The following is a 21,094-nucleotide window of genomic DNA, read 5'->3' on the forward strand; positions in this document are numbered from 1 at the left end:
AAAAATAAACACTGAATGTGTAAGATGTAGATAATAAACCCATCATATTTGATAGAACCTATGGAAATAATAAAAAAATTATAGTTTTCCCTCAGGGCTTAAAAATGTTGCTCGAAAATGAAGCAATTAAAAAGACAGGTGTAGGAATTGAAGGAGATCAGTGGAAACTTCTACGTGACTTTGACATCAAGTTGAAGAGTTTTGTGGAGCTGACAGATGTTGCCAATGAAAAGGTAGACATAATACATATATTATTTTCACAGACAAGAAATTTGTGTTTCACAGAATGTCCCTTCTATCTGTGTTAGATTTTTTCTAAAAAATAATTTAGGCTATATACTGGTTTTGTAAAAAAAAAAAAAAAATTCCCCAATGAGTGTTTCATAGTGAAAACTTTCAGTTCTAATCCATTGCCTTAGCAAATAGTTTCTTTTTTTTGAAGAAGAAGCAGCAGCTTGATATGATTTATTTTTTGTTTATTGGCTGTGTTGGGTCTTTGTTGCTGCACACAGGCTTTCTCTAGTTGAGGTGAGCGGGGTCTACTCTTCATTGTGGTGTGCGGAATTCTCATTGTGGTGGCTTCTCTTGTTATGGAGCATGGGCTCTAGGCGCACGGACTTTAGTAGTTGCAGCACACCAGCTCAGTAGTTGTGGCTCACAGACTTTAGAGCGCAGGCTCAATAGTTGTGGCTCTTGGACTTAGTTGCTCTGTGGCATATGGGATCTTCCTGGAGCAGAGATCAAACCTGTGTCCCCTGTATTGGCAGGTGGATTCTTTTTTTTTTTTTTTTTTAAGCTCTTTATTGGAATATAATTGCTTTACACTCTTGTACCAGCTTATGAGGTATACCAAAGTGAATCAGCTGTATTTATACATATATCCCCATATCCCCTCCCTCCTGAGACTCCCTCCCGCTCTCCCTGTCCTGGCCCTCTAAGGCATCACCCATCATCGAGCTGATCTCCCTTTGTTATACAGCAACTTCCCACTAGCTATCTGTTTTACAGTTGGTAGTGTATATATGTCTATGCTACTCTCTCACTTCATCCCAGCTTCCCCTTCGCCCCTCTGCCCCCTCAATCCCGTGTCCTCCAGTCCATTCTCTGCATCTGCATCCTCATTCTTGCCCTGTCCCTGGGTTCATCAGTACCTTTTTTTTTTTTACATTCCATATATATGAGTTAGCATACAGTATTTGTTTTTCTCTTTCTGGCTTACTTCACTCTGTATGACAGAGTCTAGGTCTATCCACCTCATTACATATAGCTCCATTTTGTTCCTTTTTATGGCTGAGTAATATTCCATTGTATGTATATGCCACATCTTCTTTATCCATTTGTCTGTTGATGGGCATTTAGGTTGCTTCCATGTCCTTGCAGGTGGATTCTGAACCACTGTGTCACCTAGGAAGTCCTGCAAATAGTTTCTTTAAGGAAGTACCCTCTCCCATGTTTACTACTATTTCACTTTGTTTCAGATATTTGCAAATTTAAATATTGTATTTTAAGTTTCTCTCTTTAGTCCATCTATATCAATATCCTTTTTTTTTTTTCTTTTTTTTTTTTAAAGAGAGCATAATGCAGCTCTTGTGGTGTGATGCTCTTAGTGGAAGTTTGACCATCACTTCCCATCACTCATATTTCACATATTTTATTAATGTAGTCATTAAGTTAAATTCTCATATTAGCCAAGTATTCATTTGGATGCGAAGTAGAAAGCCTACCAACCTATTCAGCTTTTATCCATGAATGATGTTTCGACAGTCCAAGAATTTAATACCTACAATGGGGAAATTCCAGAATTAAATTCTTAAAATATGGACTGCAAATGATGTTTTTAGTGACAGGAGATCTATTAAGGACTATCTCTGCCTTATATTCTGGTGTAACGTTTCCAACTGTATGTGTGACATGATCGTTTGGTATCAGATAATTAGAAATATCTGAAAATAGAAGGAAATAATTTTTGCTGAGTTGATTTTTCATTACTTTTAGCTGAAATGTACAGAGACCTGGAGCCTCAATGGTTTGGTTAAACACCTCTTCAGTAAACAGCTTCTGAAAGACAAGTCTATCCGGTGTAGCAACTGGAGTAAGTTTCCCCTCACTGAGGACCAGAAACTATACGCAGCCACTGATGCTTATGTATGTACCAAACATCTTTAGGCTATGATCTATTTTTTTTTTTTTAGTTTTTTTATTGTTAATTTTTATTGGAATAAAGTTAATTTACAATGTTTGTTAGGTTTACAAAATCTTGTTAAGTTATACATATACATATATGTTTTCCACGTCAGTGTCTTTTCACATATACATTATTATAGAGGGTTTTATGTATTCCTGTGTATATGTTAATCAAGCTCCAAATACATCCCTTTCACGCACATTTCCCCCGGTACAACTGTAAGTTTGTTTACTAATTCTGTGTGTCTGTTTCACTTTTCTTAACTAGTTCATTGGTATCTGTTGCTCCATTCCACTTCAAAGTGATATATAATCTATTTTTTAAACTTTATAATAAATTACTTTATAAAAGTTTTATTGTGGTAGTGGCACAAATTTAACGAAAATGTTTTAAATCAGCTTGGCATTAAAAATGCCTAGGAAGAAAGTTAGTGAAATTGTTAATTCTAAATATTAATTAGCAAGTACCAATCAACAGATTGTTCAACTCTGGTTATTTTTATTTTTATGAAGCCAAAGTAATGTCCAATTTGTATGTAAAAAATGTGAATTCTCTGAAAACATGAGAGGCGAGTAAGCTCACACTGAGCAAGCACAAAGGGTATTGATGATGTATTTGATTATAAGCCACTTCAGAATAAAAATAACTACAATACGGTTTCTATATTGAGACTGGCCTTATTTCTTATGTTTATATTTAAAATGTGGTAAAAATTTAGAAGAATTGCCTCTACAATTAGCTTTCCACTGCTCTTAGATGTATTTTTATATTCACATATTTGTACATAATGAAATCTGGGCTTATCTATATATATAACGCTATTGGTTGTTTTTTTCCAAGAAATGTATTTGATGTCCCAATGGACTTTTTCCCCTCTAACTTATACTTTTATTTGTAGATGAATATCTTGTTGTTTCCTTTTTTGCATCTATTTTTAGAAACAGAAGCTTCTTTTATTTAAAACAGACGAAAATTCAATTTTGTGGGCGAATAGAAAGATTATTTTCTTTTTTGTTCTGTTTAAAAAAATCAGAAAACTTGCTGAGAGCTAGTGCAGTTTCTGCAGCATTTTTATTCATGAGAAATGGTGTGACTTGGTTGTTCCTGTTAGCAGTAGCTGGAAGGAGGACTGTATATACACTGGCTAACAGCTAATGCTGAGATAATGGAGAATGGATATCTGTAGTCAAACAGTTTTCTCTTACTTGATGGTATTTTGTTAGATTCCATTTATAAGTTATTTGATTTGGTTACCTACTCATAATATTGGATGTTAAAATGTGAACATTTTTATTTTAAGGTGTAGACAGCTACTTTCTCCGTTCTCACAATTGGTGTGGTGAATAAATAAAGACATTTAGATCTTTGCATAACTCAGGTTGATTTCAGCTTTTTGGGTATCTTGGGAATCATTGTTTTGGATTTTTGTAAAGATGGGACATCGAATTTATGATCTTTAGTATACCGTTTTCATTTTTTTCTTCTCCTATAGGCTGGTTTCATCATTTATCAAAAATTAGAAAATTTGGGTGATGCTGTACAAATGTTTGCTATACATGAAGGTAAGTTATGATCTGAAAATAAAAGGTAAAATTTGAATTTGCATATTTGTGAGGTTTATCTCCAAAAAGACAGTATTCACACATGTGCAAAGTATTTAGTATTATTACAACTTCTTGATTGAGCATTGTTGACAGTAGGATGAGGTCTGTTTGGCCAAAGCTTAGGGCTTCAGGAATTTTACTTGTAGCAAAGCAGGACTTAATACTTTTCCTTTGTAGCACTGCTGTTCATTAGGCTTCTAGAGTTGGGCCTTTGTGGCTTTGGTAACATCAGTGATACAGGCACCCACCTCTCAGTCGGGAGATTATACATCTTTGCTATAAATATTTACAGTATATAAGATGCTTTATAGTGCCCTGGTTTCAATTTCTAAATTTTCTCCACGATACGATAACTCTGCTGTTTTTCTCCAAAAAGAGTGGCCACTTCGTTCAACTTCAGTTCTCACATCTCTTGCTAGGCTTCTAACAGATCTGCGTAGTAGAGTGTCACATAGGCCAGTGGTGCAGTCCCAGCCATGTGACCTGGAATTTACTGTTTCCGCGTGTTTGGAAACTGAGTGATGGCGTAATATGTATTTCATAGAGTAGTTGTTGAGCACTAAGAGGAACATGATCTGCAAAGCACCCATACTGGTCTCTCTAGAGTTGTTATGATTCTTGTAGCTTCCTTTTGGAGATTTTAAATAATTGGATTTGTTAAGATGTTAAATAAGGTGATTTTGCCAAGTAAATCTTAAAAATATGGCACGACCTCCTTATGTAAAATTCTGTAATATCCTTTATAGTTGTTATTGAGAAGGGATCCATACCCTCTGTGGGAGGCCCTCCTTCTTTACATGTTAAGGAAGATATCCTACACTTTCTTTCTCTCCCTGGAAAGCCGCTTCTGATGAGTGCCTGCTGGCGCTCTAACCAGCCGAACTGTGGCTAGAAATTATCCTGATTACTTGAGGCAGATGAGATATGGTTTTCAAGCTGATCTAGAGAACAGTATATAAGAACTTATTTACTTAAGAATTAAATTTTACAGAGGGATTCATGATTTTCTGATTTTGTGGTTTACAGAATTGCTTATAGGTTATACTTGCAATTTTGTCTCTGATGAAAATGCTTCACAGGAATGTTTAAGATATTTCTCAACTAGAATGACATGTATTTTATAAGTCAGTATGGAAGTCCTGATGCATGTCGTTGCAATACTGTGTTCTTTGACCCTCATTTTTATTCTCTGTTACATTATCTGTGTGAGTATATTGTGACATCGGAAGTGAAGGAACTTGACTAGGATCCCAGTGAACTGTAACTAAGATTACCATTCTTTTTTTCCCTCCTTCTATCTCTTCCTCCCTCCCTCCCTTCTTTCTTCCAGCAGTGTCAACCTTACCTTTCTCAAATTTCCCCAGTGTGTATATGGGTGATATTTTCAAATGACCACTTTTGTGGTCAAAACATTTTAAGTTTGTAGTTTTCTCTTTTATTGAAGAATAGAAGATGATTAGAACGTCAGAAAATGAAAGAATATTTGCACATTATTTCTTACTATTAAAATATTAGCTTATTCCCAAGATGGTAGCTAATAAACACTAAATGATATAGGAGTTAAATGTATTTTTATTCATTTATTAAATATTATTCAGCCCTTTACAGATTGAGACCCAGCTGTGAATGACACAGGCATGATCTGTTTCCTGAGAGGGAAACCTACAGCTTTATGGAGGATATAGATGAAGAAAAAAAAGGCAGTGTAGGAAGACGAGGCTTACGATGTGGGGAAAAAAGGTGTTATGGTTAGCATACAGGAGAGGCATCCAATACATATCTGGAGGTGTTAGAGAATATTTTCTGGAGGAAATAATGTTCATGAGGCCTGAAATATGAGCAGAAGAGCAGAGGAGAAGTGTCAAAGGCACAGGAAGTAGCAGGTGTCAAGTTTCAGAGGTAAGAGGTATCTATATTATAGGCAACTGAAAGCAGTAAAGCATGGTGAGCTGTTGAATATGACAGGGTGAGGGGTGGAGGAGAAGCAGACAAAGGGAAGCAGATGGGCCGTGTTAGGGGTTTACGTTTCATCCTGAGAGCTGTTGAGGGTTTTAAACCCAGGAGTGACGTGAATTACATTAAAAAAATAAGAACTTGGACTCTGGAGCAGAAAATGGGATGGGTTCTGGAAGGCAAGGGTCACTATGGAAAGACCTGTTAGGATGCTGTGCCCATAATCCAAGTGAGAGGTGATGGTGACCTGGCTTGGCTGTATATTGAGGATGGAGAGAAGAGGATAGATGCAGAGTACATTTAATAGAGCAATAGAATCAGCAGAATTTAAGGTGTCGGTGAGAGCCATGTGCTGAGGGTCAGTCCTGGGCTGTTGGCATGAGCAGCACGGATGAGAAACATTGACGAGGAGGAGCAGGACTGGGGGTCGAGGGGTCGTGCAGTTGATTTTAGACATATTAAAGGAAGGAAGCCTCCAAGATAGTGAAGTGGAGGTGGTGGCCAGTAGGCACTTAGATACACAGCCTATAACTGAGAGGACAGTTTGAGTTAAAGAATCGGGAGTTTGAGATAAAGAATTTGGACTGAGAGTCTCGAGGAACTCTTAGTATTTAATGTGTGCATGGAGGAGGGGACACCAGCGGAGTTGCCATGGGCATAGAAGGAAAAGAGGAGGTGGGGTATGCAGCAGGCCAAGTAGAGAACATGTTTTACGTAGGAGGGCCTTATCAACTGTTTTAAATTTTCCTGAGTTTGAGAAACTGAGGACGTAGAATTAGTCCTTAGATTTGGCAACGTGGCAGTCATTTGTAACCTTTTACTACAGCAACTTTCGTGTACTGGATGACAAAAGAGTATATTGAGGAGACAGTGGTCCCTGGGGCACAAAAAAGGGGCACAGGCTTGGGTAACAGGAAGGTACTGCAACCGTAGCAAGAGTGGAGTGATGGAACGATGTGGGGGGAAATCATGTTTGCGTGAATAGAGGACTAAGATCTAAGGAAAGTGAGAGAGCATGTGGGAACAACTGTTTTTTAAAAGAAGCCTGGTTTGGAAAGGGAATATTTATTCATGTATTCATATAACATATTGTGTGTTTATGATGGGTCAGGCAGTGTACCACCTGCTGAGGAAAATGCACTGAACAAAACCGACCAGACTTCTTCACTTCATTTGTCTGAGTGACGGGATGAGCGGCGTGGACGCCCGAGGGGAGAACAGAAGGCGTGAGGGGAGGAAAGAGCAGAGCGTCTGAGGACAGTGAGCGAACTGAGGTGAAGTGAGCAAGGGTGAGAGGAATAGGAAATGAGGCCAGAAGAGTAGCTTGGGCCAGATCATTTAGGGCCTTGCAGGCTGTGACTCTGACTTCGTATTTTATTAATGAAAATAAATACAGTGATGAGTGATGGGAAATCCTTACAGGGTTTGGGGCAGCAGAATAATGACAGTGATTGAATTTTTCTCCTAAATGGATTTTTCTGGCTGCTGTAGGAGGGCAAGTGTCTAGACAGGGAAGTTGGTTTGGAGGCTAATGAATAGTCCAGACAAGAGATGGTAATTGTTTGGATTAGGCTGGTAGCGGCACAGGGGATGAGAAGTGGTAGAGGGTGTATGTATTTGCTGATGAATTTTCCGTGGCGGGGGGATGTGGAGAGGGAGAGAACAGTCAGGATATTTTGGTTGGATCCACTGAGCGAATGGGAGAGTCAGTCACAGCGGAAAGATTACAAGAAGAGCAGGTTCGGGTGAGAAAAATCTAGATTTCAGTTTTGGCCATGCTGAGTTTTAGAGGCTTATTCATATCCAAGGAGATATCTTAGTTGGCAGTGTGATTCTGAAAGTCGCAGGGAAGGCTGAGGTTGGAGATGTTAACTGTGAGAGTCGTCAGCATACAGATGGGAGTTAAACTGGAGAAGATAAAATAGCAGATAAACTAGGGAGTGAGTGGAATAAAGAACAGAAGAGGCCCAAGTATCGCCGTCAAGGGCACACCAACCTCTAGCGGTCAGGAAGATGAGGAGAGTGTGTCAAAGCGGCCCACGAAGGCGCACGTGCAGGAGGGGTGGTGTTCAGAAGCCAGCCAAGAAAGTGTTGTGAGGTGGAATACGTTATCGGCTGTATTTAAATTTAAATGCCTCTGAGAGTTTAATTGAGATGAACAACCAGGATTTATACTTAGATTTGACCGTGTGGAGGCCCTCAGTAACCTTTCCAAAAACAACTTTCGGAAAAAGTTTAGTGGGAGTCCGTTTAGGAGAAAACGGAATTAGAAAATTTGAGGACAGTGAGTGTGGACAACTTTCTTTCAAGGAATTTTGCTGTAAATGGGAGTAGTGATATGAACACAGACTAATTAGCAGATTGGTTGTGGGAAGACGAAATAGTTCTCTTCTTCTTGTTTCTCTTTTCTCAGTGAAGTAAGAGGGAAGTTGTTCTGTGAGTAAAAGGAGGGACCAGCAGGTGTGGGGGGCTTGAGGAGAGAGAAGGAGGTATGAGATAGTCATGCTGAGAGTGGGAAAGTGGGAAAAGTAGATTAATTAACAGTCATTGCTGAGGGTTCATTGAGGTCTGTGGATGGATTTAAAGCAAAATGGCATAATCATAATTGTGTTATATTTTCAACTATATTTAACTGTTTGGGTATAGGCATCAAGTAGGTAAAAAAAGCTGGGCTTAATTAGAGGAGGGGTTTTGCCTGGTAGGTGCCATGGAAGAAGGAAGGAACAAAAGAGTTGGGTCCATAGGAAGGAATGATTCACGTGGGTAAGAAAGGACAGTAGGACACGGGGGTGAGGGGGAGTGACAAGGATGATGGGTAAGGAGAAGGCGGTAGGTCAATGGGCTTGGTTCTGAAAGTGTGAAAGAATTGTTATAGTGGGGAAAGCATGCTGGAAAGAAAGATAGCATGCTGGTGTTCCAAGGATGGAATGCTTGCAGTTGAAGTTGGGAAGTGTTGACTTTATTGGCAATTGTGGTTATGGGAAGGGGTGGCTGAAGTCATTTGAGGAAAAGATGGTTGGAAATGAAGGGACTGAGGAACTGAGAAGGCCACAATCCTAGGTGGAGAGTTCCTGTGAACGTTGAAATCCCCAGGAATTATCATAGGAGTAGCAGGGAAGGGAGAGACAGTGAACCAGGCGCTGAAATTGTCTGTGAGTGATGTGAATTTGAGATCACAGGACAACTGCGGCAAGCAGGAGTAGCTGATGGTGGTAATCCTGTGCCCAGTGCTTTAGAGGAGCTGGACTTGTTAAGGACACGAGAAGTGGTGATGACGAGTACGAAATTCTAAGCAGGGGAAGGCTTTGGGAAAGGCGGGCAGGTTTTGTGGTGTTGATGGAGACACCATCAGACAGAATGAAGCTGAGAGTCTAGTCAGAGATGATCGCTGATTAGAAAGGCTCGCGTTTTCTTTTGTGATGACTGGTAGTGAGGGCAGTGAGCATCGGCTGTCGGGTAAGGTTATGTTTACTAAACCGTGTTTAGTAAGTAGCCTCCCATATGGTGTTATATTGATTTCTGATTTTGAAATCGTGTAGATGGGCTCAGATTCTCATTTCTACCTTCAGCTTCTATCTGGGTTGATAACCACTGGGTTGTAACATGTATGAATGCAGGTCACTTGGAATTTATCCCAAAATTTTTTAAGGAATTTTTTTTTTTTTTTTTTGGCTGCTTTGGGTCTTAGTTGTGGCATGCAGGATCTTTCACTGCAGTGTGCAGGCTTCTCTGCTTCTCTCGTTGAGGTGTGTGTATTTTCTCTAGTTGTGGTGCACAAGCTCAGTAGTTGCAGCGCGTGGGCTTAGTTGCCCTGCGGCGTGTGGGATCTTAGTTCCCCCACCAGGGATCAAATCTGTGTCCCCTGCATTTGAAGATGGATTCTTTACCGCTGGACCACCAGGGAAGTCCCTATTCTAAAATTTTAAAGAGCAAAAATTTGGAAGGGAAATAAAGTGACTGAGGTGATTTGGAGATAGGTTAAGGAAGTCTTTTTGTTGGAATCCATTTAAAGAAACAAAATGAAAATGTAAGCCCTAATACTGTTTAAGTAAATATCTCTGCTCTGTAATTTGAAGATTAGTACTGATTCTTTTCTTCCAGAGGAGGAAGTGCTACCTGGTGACGTGAGGAAACAGTTGACTTCAATCTCCGAGGAGGTGATGCTTCTGGCTGAGCATCTTCCTGTTACTTTTGGAAACCTGGAAGACCCACAGAGGTTAAATGTTTCTGTTTTTATCAATTCTGTTCTTACTGTGTTTTCCTATACATAGTGAAGAATTATTGTTCATTAGGGTAGACTCATATAAATTCGCTTGAATACATGCACACAGACTGATGTATAAATTTGAGAAGTATGTTTCCAGCTGTTAAATTGTGCACAAAAAGTTTGAGGCTTTTCTGTCTGCTTTGTAGGATGTTTTATGAAGCAAAGCAAAATAAAACTCCTAAGTTCACATGAAAGAAAATATTGAACATTCCAAGTTGACCTTTTTCTTTCTGTTTATGGGCATTTTTCATTTAATTATATTTATAGTTTGGCTACTTGAAATCTGTAAATAAAAGCAACTTTTAAAGTTGGTAGCCTCATTTTTCTGGTTATTAAGTGATTTATTAAATAAGAATTCTGCCTAATCAGTAGACTGTTAAAACAAGAGGCATTTAGATTTTAAAGATTATTTTATAGCTGAAGCATTAGATAACCTGAGATCTTTGGATTAACAGACATTGGGCTGCTAGTGCCCAGTAGCTAATTCTTCTTGGAACCAGGACTTGCTCTGTCCTTAATTGCTGAATGACTCCCTTGTTAAACCTCTAAAAGCAGGTGTGCTCTTGAAGAATGATTGATTATAATGTGGCAATATGATTTTGAGGCCAGAATCCTTTGTAGAAATGTGAAAACAGTTAGTTGAAATAGAATTCTGACTCTGACAAAAACGCAATGTTAACATTCTTTTTTGGATGAGATTTGTGATATATTTTGATGGATTTCAAAGTATGAGATAGAAATTCAGCTCTTTTTCAAAACAATTTTCCCCTTAGCAATTTGTTTTAGTAGTTTTGATATAACTTTGAGAATTTCTGAAAGAAATAACTGTCAGATGGGAAAAGGTACTAATAAAGCTATTTCATATTTATTTTTACATTTTTCCCCCATAAAAGAGGAAAAAAAAAATCACCATTTGCATGAAAAATTACTGTTCACATGCATTTCAGATTTTTTTCTAGGAATTAAAACATCTATTGGGTGTAAATTACATGTGCTTAATGCTTTGCTTTGTAATATCAAAGCTAAGTAGTTTTCTTAAAATTTGAGAATGGGGAATACTGGATTCATTTTTAATAAAGGTAAATCTTGTAAAGTTTTAGTGTCAAAACAATGACTAGTTAAATTTCTTATTTCACATTCTTTGTAACAAGTTTACAGTATTACTTCACTTTGTTTAGATTACACCTCTCAACCAGGGGAGAATAAAAGAGGTCTCTAGACAGCCAAAATACATGCCATAGTGTGAACTGAAGTTCACTTAACTGCACTTCCAGTGGAGTGCATGAGGCCACATCCAGAGCATATTTGCTTTTCATTTATAAATACAGTTTGACAGGCTTGGATACCTGCTTAACATGAAAATCAGGTATGGATAAACAATTAGTTTGGGAACAAACACTGCTGACAGTTAGTAAGCCTGCAAGTCAGCTGTTGAATGTTAACAGTACCTTGCTGTGCTAGAGAGTAGCCCAGAAGCTATAAGCATATAGTGGGTGTGAGGGTGTGAAGAGCAACTTTAATCCAGTGTGTCCTTTAAGTGAAGATCTCCTTATTAAAAAGCATTAAAACTTTTCCTTAGAGTTAACACAAAGTTGAATTTACCTTTCTTAAATTTTTTTTTTTAGAGTTTCTTTACTATTGAAGGATATTTCAGAAAATCTGTATTCATTGAGGAAGATGATACTTGGTTCTACCGAGAATGAACTGAGGCCCAGCAGTAATTTTCACATATTACCCTTGGAAGAGCCAGCTGCTGGTGAAGTACAGCAGAAACAAATTAGAGAACATAAATTTTTTACTGAAGATGAAGATGAAGATGAAGATGAAGCTTGGGACGCAACACCTGATAATTTAATTAAACATGATGGAGAAAATGTACTTGGAAATGAAGTGAAACAAGAAGAAGATGGATTTGAAGATGGACTAGAAGAGAAGTTGAAAGAGGATACAGAAAGAGTTTGTTGGATGTCATTAGATATTACAGAAGACGAACTCCAACAGTTGGAACAGCAGGCTCAGGAAGAGTATCTTGGTGATGTTACTTGCACATCTCCTGAGGTACTAAATATAGTAAAGAGAAAACAGTTTTCATTCATGGTAGTGGTTGGCTGATTTTTTTCTGTACCAGGAGCACCTAGTAAATATTTCAGGCTTTGCATACCACACAGTTTCTGTTGTTAACTGCCTGGTTCTGCCAGTTCAGTGAGAAAGCAGCTGTAGGCAAATAGCCCATCTGTGTTTCAAGAAAACTTTATTTACAGAAGCAAAAAGTGGGCTGGGTTTGGCTTGTGAGCCTTGGTTTCCTACTCCTGACTTAGTATAAGAAGCAGCATTTTATAGTGGAAAGATTTTTAGTGTCAATACACATTTGTTGCAATTTGCTAAGCATTTCTCCTGCTTTTTACCTAATATATAGCTCTTCTTTTTGTGGATTCCCTACATATCTACTACGGTTTACTCTTCTAAAGTTGATTTTTGAGTGTAGTTTTATTTCTTCATATGGGTTTTTTTTAACTTGATATTCTGAGAGGGTTTCTAATAAAGTGTTTATTTTGCTTGACACCAACCTTTACTGTCATCTAGAGTCAGAAACCTATATTTTTTTCTTGGTAGATTATTGTTAAACATTCTGTATTTTCTCTCAACTTCGTTTTGATTTCTGATTATTATGTTCTGATTTGATTGGTTTAATTTGTGAGATTATGTTTTTCTATTGGCTAACTTAAGCATATTTTTTGAAAAAGTGAAGTTGTAATAGAGGAGTCGTGTTTACTGTAGACAAAAAGGCACATCATGTACCTATATTTGTTTTTCATTAATTACAAAAATTACCTGTATTGCCTATATTTGGTAGAATTTTATACATTTTCTTTTATAATAACTAAGTTTTAAGTTTTTAAAATTAGATTTGAAAGTCATTTAATAGAATTATTTCCTCAGTTTTCTAATGACAGAGTCTCAGTATTTCTCTGTTTGGTGACTGTATTAGTAATCACTTCTATCAGTATATGAATACATTTTATTTTAATATTGTTTTCAAACTATTTTCATACCAACCATTTGTAAAGCAGATTCCTCTTTGGGGAAATACCTTTTGCTAACATCTGCATTACCTTTTGATTTTCTAGAAATTTTGTATTAGGTATTCACTTTATCTTTTTTTTAATTTTTAATTTCATTTATTTATTTATTTTATTTTTATTTTTATTTATTGGCTGTGTTGGGTCTTTGTTACTGCGTGCAGGTTTTCTCTAGTTGCTGCAAGCAGGGGCTACTCTTGGTTGTGGTGCACAGGCTTCTTTTGTGGCGGAGCGTGGACTCTAGGTGCCTGGGCTTCAGTAGTTGCGGCACATGGGCTCATTAGTTGTGGCTCATGGGCTCTAGAGTGCAGGTTCAGGAGGTGTGGCACACAGGCTTAGTTACTCTGTGGCATGTGATATCCTCCAGGACCAGGGATCAAACCCATGTCCCCTGTGTTGGCAGGTGGATTCTTCACTAGTGCACCACCAGGGAAGCCGTAGGTATTCACTTTAAAGTGATGTGTTTCATACAGTGATACAGAATTATGATCAGGATTTCAGGATCTGACTCATCTTTTATCCTAATTATTGCCATTTTTTATTGAGTAATAATTATTAGCATTTAAAAAATTAATTAAAGACCCACACAGCCAGAAAAATAAATATTAAAAAAGAATTTTTCTTTCCTTATATAAAACTTATTTTAAAATCTTTTTTAAAGCTTAATGTTTGAAGGTTAATTAAGGCTGTGCTTCCTTTCTTACTTCCAATTTAAAGATTAGACATTTTTGGAGGTTCTTCTTCCGTATTTCTTTTGTGGGTTTCTTTTGTTCAGGTTTCTATCCTTGGACGCTTGCTTCGTGGGGAACTTCATTGTAGTTTCCTCATATCCAGACATTGGCAATAGCTGAATAAATAACTTATCTGACCCTGTTTTTCAAATACCTGTAAATGCTATTTGTAAAATAACAACTTATTTAAAGGTATAATTACAATCATTTTTGTAATCTTTTAAAAATCAGTGGCTATAAGAGAACAACTATAGTTCCTGGCTTTGTGCAGAATTTTTCAATATTGCAAACAGGTTCTTGTACTCAAAAAGTTTGGGAAACACAGTTTGAGATTTTTTTAACTGTAGATGAACTTGTCACTCTGTACTCTCATGTAGAGAGTATGGGCTTTATTTCAAGTCTGTTTATCTTGTTTATCTTTCTAGTTATATTTCTTTTTTTCTCTTTTTATTTGGTTCTTTCTTTCTTTGTTTTTATGTTTATTCCTCCTTTTCTTTCTTCTTTCCTACCATCCTCTCTCCCTTCCTTTCCATCTACTTGTCATATATATATATGTATTATAAATTTATTTATTAGAGAGGAATAGGAAGTGGTCTAAAGATATTTAGTGTATAGGAACTTTATTTTGTGGAAAAGAGGGTATGGAGTCAATTATACTGGAAATTAATCTTTGAAATACCTTATTTTTGGTTTGGTTTGTTTTAAAGCATTTCTCTTCCAAGGATAACGAAGAGGATGTATCTTATGAAATTGAGAGTGATGAAAGTTTAGAAATGGAGATGCTGAAGGTATGTTTAACATCATGGAAAATTATTTCCAGTTCTTTCCAAGGGACATTAATTAAGTAAAATATTGCCTAATTCTAAACTGGTGCCACCACAATGAGATTACTATCACTTATGTAACATTAGATTTTGTTTTCCATTGCATATTTCTTTATATCTTTGTATGGTCTATGAATAATGTAGTAGTAGTAGTATATTAATTTTTATATACTAGGAAAGATACTAGTATGTTTTCTGTTCCCTCTTAGGTCACTTACTTTTAATTTTTTACTGGAGGTTTCTTTCTTCTCATCCGTGTGTATCTGCTTTTGTTTGGAAGTTCTGTTTTTATACATTCTGTATTCTTTACTTCGTTTGGTTTTATTTGCGGTGGATGTTTTCTATTATATATAATTTTCTAATGTTTTAAGTGGTTCAGTTTTCCCCTATTTTGTTGTCAAAGTTGAAAATGAAGAAAAACACAGAAGTTCACCATTATGCATACTTTTTAGTCCTCACCTTTAGGTCGATGTGATTTTTCTTTTTATGAAATGAAATTATGTTCCTGATTCTTTAATTCTGAGGCAGTGTAGTGGGTAGTGATAGAAATGTGGATTGTGCATGTAATGTGGGTTCAAATTCTAGCTTCTCTTTTATTAGCTGTGTGACTTTGGGCAAGGTTTTTAGCTTTTTGATACTCAGTTAACCGTTGTATTTATTATTAAGGTGTTACTTTCCAAGAGTTTACTAAAGAGCCTGGAATTTCCTAAGTGTTAGTAAATATTATCTAACAATAATAAAGAAATGTAAATACTAAATCATATTCCTCTAGTGATGAACCGTTTCTCTGAGGAGTGCTGTTAAAGTAGTGCATTTATAGGATACTTGCGGGCTTTCACACATTTGTATTATATATTGAACCTCTTACAAGGCAACCTGGGTGCCCATATGAGAGAACTTTATTTCCAAATTGCTTTTCTAAGTATGTTTGTTGACTTGAATAAAAAATCAGGAAGAGAATCACTTTTTTTTTTCCTCTCGTAGGCCTGAAATGAATACACTTCTAAAAAAAACCTTTAAAGTCAAACTTACTAAATGGAAGGTTTAATAAAAAGAGAAAATGAGAACTGTGGTTTAATAATTCTTCCTATTATTTCTCAGTAAGAAATTTTACAGATGAAACAATTTTGAAATATCCTTAGATTCATTAAGTAGATAATCTTCATTTAGGGGAGGAAATCAGATATCAAGCCAAAATGGAAACAAATAAACTTTATTTCACATTCGTAATATTCCTGTCCTAAAATTATTTCAATCCTTTTGTTGTTGTTGTTTTGACAACTCCAGAAACAACATTTATTGTTTGCTTATAGTTTAAACCTTATACTTACTCAAAATGAATGTTGACTGACACATAATATAGAGAAACGCATTGCAAATATAACATTAAAACCCACATTTACCACTTGGGAGTTGAAGAAATTGAAGTATGTTAAAGAAAAAAATGTTTCAAGCCAAATTCAAAATTTATGATAACTTTCCCTAGAGGCAGTTCATTCCATGCTATTAATGAACACTGTTTATGCTGGCAGCATTCCTCTTTGGCCTTGTGTCTTAGAAACCATTCTTGAGCACACATTTAAACTGGAGCACACATGTTCTTTTGTGGTACTGCTTGCACATCTGCCAGCTTTGAACAAAATTGTAGGCTCTGTTAATAACACTCCTTTTGTGTTTGCTGAAAAAGATACAACACTGTCAATGATTTTGCTTTTAAAAATTCTTTTAAACATTCAGCCTTTTGAAGACCTAAATGGTGGTGCGGTAGATCCAAATCTTTCAGAATGCATAGAAATGGAAAGGAATCTGGGTCTTCCTTCTGAAGAAGACCATGAAGATGAAAATGAAGCTGTTGACGAGGAAGCAGTTGTTGATGAAGGTAAGCACAGCAGTTTGTTTGAAATGACTCATCTCTGATACCTACCACTGATTTTAATTTAAGGTCTAGGTTTTAAACATTTTGGAGGTCACGGATTTTGTGATGTGTAGTTAATTAGGTCCTAAAAACTTGTCATTAAATCCCTCAGTGCTTTGGTCTTCACAAAGTACGATCTTACTATTTAGAGAAGTAAAGTAATAGAAGCGTTGTGTCATTTGGTGAACATGGTGATGTGAAACTTTTCATCCTAAACTTAATTTTTTTATCCAAATCATAAAAAATCATTAATAAGAAATCATAGATGAATCTCTTACAGTAAACATTATGGTAAATGGCATAGATACACAGTGTCTGTCCTTCAAGAGCTGATTACTTAAAATAAGTGACAATGTCAGATAGCAAAAGAGACTGATCTTTGTCCTGTGTATGCAAACTCTAGTAAAGAATCCACTAAATGAATCTTCTGTCATTTAAGTGTAAGTGATGGTATTCATTATGACAAGCTGTAGGCATCTTCTCATAGAGTAGAACTCTAAAGCTAGATTTCATTAATTTGATAATGTGGAAAGTTTAAAATACATTTTGTAGGTGGAAATATACAAAGATGTTAAAAAAGTTTTTTTCCTTTGTTTTCTTGTATTAAATATGGACAAATATTCATTTGTTTAGAGATGAATTATCTTGACTCTTTGCTTTGCTCTTATTTGGCCTCTCGTGAACCCTTTAACCTGAGGAAAAAATGAAAATCAGTGGGGTAAAATTAACATAAGTCCATTCTGCTGTGCAGTTGAAATTTTGGTCAAAAATTTGGTGGAGTGGTAATTAAAATGAAGATCTTGTTTTATCTGTAGATTTTATTTGTGACAGTAATGTAATTTCTGCTTACTGTTGATTGAAAGTTGGTTATATTATAAAATTTGAATTGGTATTTTGCTTGCCATGGTTGGTTCTAAATGTTAGTTTTTAGAAGTATAGCAAATTCCTAAACATTGTTTTTTTCACGGGGCTGACAAAGTGTGAATCACAACAAAGTTCTAATCCTTAGTATTAGGTAATTAATCAAAGAGTTTATCTGGAGTCATGACTGGTACCCATAGGGCAAAATTGGGTGGACTTAAAAGACAAAAGTGACCTTTCGTACCCTCCACTATATTCCTTAAAAGAAGTCAATGAAATACTGTCACTTTGTGTGCTTCTGTTTTAACATAAATACCCATTTTATTTTATTTTAAGACTGTTTGTTACCAGGACCTACTGCAAAGCAAATTAATTGTCTCAAGACCTACTTTGGCCATTCTAGTTTTAAGCCGTGAGTATAATCTCAGTTAATTAAATTGCATATTTACTGTTTTCTTCACAAAGGAGAAAAGGCAAATCATCCATCCATTTAACAGTAAAAGCACAATTTCATTATAGTTTTAACATATGCCACACTGTATTTTTTCTAAATGACTACAAAATTATTTTGAATAATATTTATGTAAAATTCATATCTGAAGGTTATTTTTATAAGTGAGAAAAAATGGTTTTCTTACTGTAGAGATTTCTGGGTAGAAACTTGTTTAAATACATTAATAAGTTAATGCTGACTTTTAGTATATAAGTATCTGTGTACCTCTTTTGTGCATCTTATTGTCCAAAGCATGTTGATGTAATAGAAATTCGTAAGACAATAGTTTGAAAAACAGTGATAATCATATCAGTTTTAACCTATTAAAGTGTATTTACGTCCAAGGGGGCACATTTATAAGTATTAAAATGAGATGAATATAAATGAAATGAAGAACACATAATTTGAATTAAACTAAGAATGTAAAAATCTAGACTGTATTTTTTCTGGGAATTTAAAATTTAATCCATGGACACATTTCTTTCATTTTTCCTTTTGATGTTAAAATTAAAAAAAAAAATTAAACTATGTCCTACACATAGAAAAAGGCATATAGATGTACATATCAATGAATTTTCACCAACTAGGCACCCTGTGTAACCAACGTTCAGATAAGAGAGAATAGGTCATTATCAGCATACCAGAAGATCACCTTTCCAATTGGTTTTTCCCTCAATATTTTATTAAAAGAAATTTCAAAGATATGATAGAGTTTGTTTGTTTGTTTACTATGACTACCTGATATTCACCATTAATTCACTATTAACATTTTACTGTACTTGCTTTATCACATATTGATTATCTCTATTCACTTTTTAATCCATTCAGTTTTTAAAATGCATCTCAAGGTAAATTGTAGACATCCTTACACTTCCCCCTAATTACTTTAACATGTAAATTGTTAACTATAGTTAAATATTTATTTTTAATTTATTTTTTTTTACTTTTGAGCTAAAATTTACATACAAGGAAATGGTCAAACCTTTTGTGTTTAATGTTTGCAAATCTTAAGTATACAAGCACACAGCCATGTAACCTAAACATTTTTTATTTTTTAAAATATGAAACATTATAATCACTCCAAAACGTTCCCTCATTTTTCTTCCTAGCCAGACTGTGCACCTAGAGCATTTCTCTTATTTATTTTAAATCAGTGATTCTGTTGGCTATCTAGGATGAAGCTTGGAATTTATTATATATAATAAAATTTAATACAAATATGACTGGAAATCGTAGTTGTTCAGTCAGCTTGAATGGGAGGTTGGTCAAATGGGGCTTTTGTTTTAAAGTTCCAGGGTTTGTATATTTTTATTGAAGCTCAAAAATGTAAAAGAAATTCTGGAGGAAGTGAAAAAATTAAATGGGTTTCAACTTGTCCCTTGCGTTTCTTGGTAGTGAAACAGAACAGCTTTTTGCTTTTCATCCTCCAGGGTTCAGTGGAAAGTGATTCATTCTGTATTGGAAGAAAGAAGAGATAATGTTGTTGTCATGGCAACTGGTAAGTTGTACTTAAGCAAATAATCTAATCCTTTAAAAAATAAAACTTCAAGGTTTTGAAATGCTTAATCCATAAACTCTCAAAATACAAATACGTATGCAAATGGTGTAAAATACAGAAGAGAGTGAGCTGAGGGTAGTTGTTCAAATTTATACGTGAATTAACTCTTAGGAAGGTAGCACATTTGTGGTGACTGTTCATCTCATACAGGTACATTGTAAGAAGAAGTCAAAGTATCAAGGATTTAGTTTTATTCCTCTGAGAGTATTATTTTTATTTTAAGGGTATGGAAAGAGTTTGTGCTTCCAGTATCCACCTATTTATGTAGGCGGGATTGGCCTTGTCATCTCTCCCCTAATTTCTTTGATGGAAGACCAGGTGCTCCAGCTTGAGTGAGTAATGCTTTCGTTGCCACATTACCATCCTTTTTTTTTTTTCTTCCTCCTGTGAAGGAAATATTTGATTTATCATGTATGTTAAAATCTAGTTCCCAGTAACACATTGCTGTAAGTGTTGCTTTGTCTTTATTAGTAATAAATGATACTCTAGTGGAAGAGCTTATCGTCTTTCTTGAGTTCTTTGTAATTCAAGGCTACCAGATGGCCCCGAAAAATTTTTTTTAAAAAGCAAATTTTCTGCTGGTTTATACTACATATCGCAAAATTCTTTTCTCTTTTGGTTACCCTTCTTCTTCAGCTTAGTATGAAGTATATAAATGGAAGTGTAGTTTTTAGTTGTGAAAAAATTTTAATTTCCTTAACCTGAGCCTGCAATCTTTTTGGAAAACCCACCGTAACGACCTGTCTTCTACAGCCTTTGAAGGAATTTATTTATCAAACTAGTGAGTTACAGAAAGAGGTCGCAAACAAGAGGATATACAACATTATGTTTCTTTGTTCTTTTTCACTTGAAATGAAGTTGTTAGTTCCAGAATGTTTGTTTTTCTTCTTACAGAATGTCCAACATTCCAGCTTGTTTTCTTGGATCAGCACAGTCAAAAAATGTTCTCGAGGATATTAAATTGTAAGTAATTTATATGATTTATGGTCATGTGGTCAAGTGTCTGTGGTATGTGGGAAAATTCTGTACACAAAACGTTTTATTTAATGCATGGGCAAAATGTCCATGATTTTAAAATATACTTCCTTTTATAATATATTTACAGAACTGTTAATTTTTAAATCTTTCAAACTCAGAGAAATCGATTATCTTCAATGCTTGCACTAGAAGGCTAGCATTATTATCATAGAATTGTAAAATTTTGGTTTTGGAAGAGAATTTGGAGAGTATCTAGTATTGTCTTGTTTCACAAATGAGGAAACTGAGGCCCAGAGAAAAGAATTTGCCCAAAGTCACCCAATGAATTAACGGCTGAGTGGGAACTGGATTCTAGATCTCTTGCCCCACCAATCCTGTCATGACATAATTCCTAACAAGAATAATGTCTTAGACACACAGAAGTGTGTGTATATATATATTAACATGTATATGTGTGTATATTAATATACATAAACACATACATTTACTGAATTTTAATAAATGCACATAAATATGTAACCTAAACCACTAGCCAGATATAGAATATTACTGTCACTCCAGAGAGTTCCTTCATATTCCTTCCCAGTCTGTCCTTCTAGTCACCATCCTAAAGTGAACCACAGTTTTAATTTTTTCTACCATGCT

General features: G+C 35.6%; 1 protein-coding gene across 11 annotated transcripts in view; it reads left to right on the forward strand.

Moving 5' to 3' along the window:
• The window catches only part of WRN (WRN RecQ like helicase), a 118,500-nt gene that overhangs the window by 29,474 nt on the left and 67,932 nt on the right, over positions 1-21,094 (forward strand). For 5 of the 11 annotated variants that reach the window (XM_057696586.1, XM_057696587.1, XM_057696591.1 and 2 more), the window contains 11 exons: positions 85-233; positions 1,996-2,145; positions 3,678-3,747; positions 9,844-9,958; positions 11,635-12,067; positions 14,528-14,608; positions 16,382-16,523; positions 17,757-17,832; positions 19,344-19,411; positions 19,695-19,803; positions 20,366-20,434. In XM_057696586.1, the coding sequence (XP_057552569.1) occupies positions 85-233; positions 1,996-2,145; positions 3,678-3,747; positions 9,844-9,958; positions 11,635-12,067; positions 14,528-14,608; positions 16,382-16,523; positions 17,757-17,832; positions 19,344-19,411; positions 19,695-19,803; positions 20,366-20,434 (1,462 nt within the window). Of the gene's footprint in view, positions 1-84; positions 234-1,995; positions 2,146-3,677; positions 3,748-6,879; positions 7,032-9,843; positions 9,959-11,634; positions 12,068-14,527; positions 14,609-16,381; positions 16,524-17,756; positions 17,833-19,343; positions 19,412-19,694; positions 19,804-20,365; positions 20,435-21,094 lie in introns of those variants that run through there. The other 6 variants (XM_057696588.1, XM_057696589.1, XM_057696593.1 and 3 more) reach the window with 5 other exon arrangements.

Source organism: Hippopotamus amphibius, chromosome 10, assembly GCF_030028045.1.
Source record: "Hippopotamus amphibius kiboko isolate mHipAmp2 chromosome 10, mHipAmp2.hap2, whole genome shotgun sequence".
NCBI classification, from domain to species: domain Eukaryota; kingdom Metazoa; phylum Chordata; class Mammalia; order Artiodactyla; family Hippopotamidae; genus Hippopotamus; species Hippopotamus amphibius.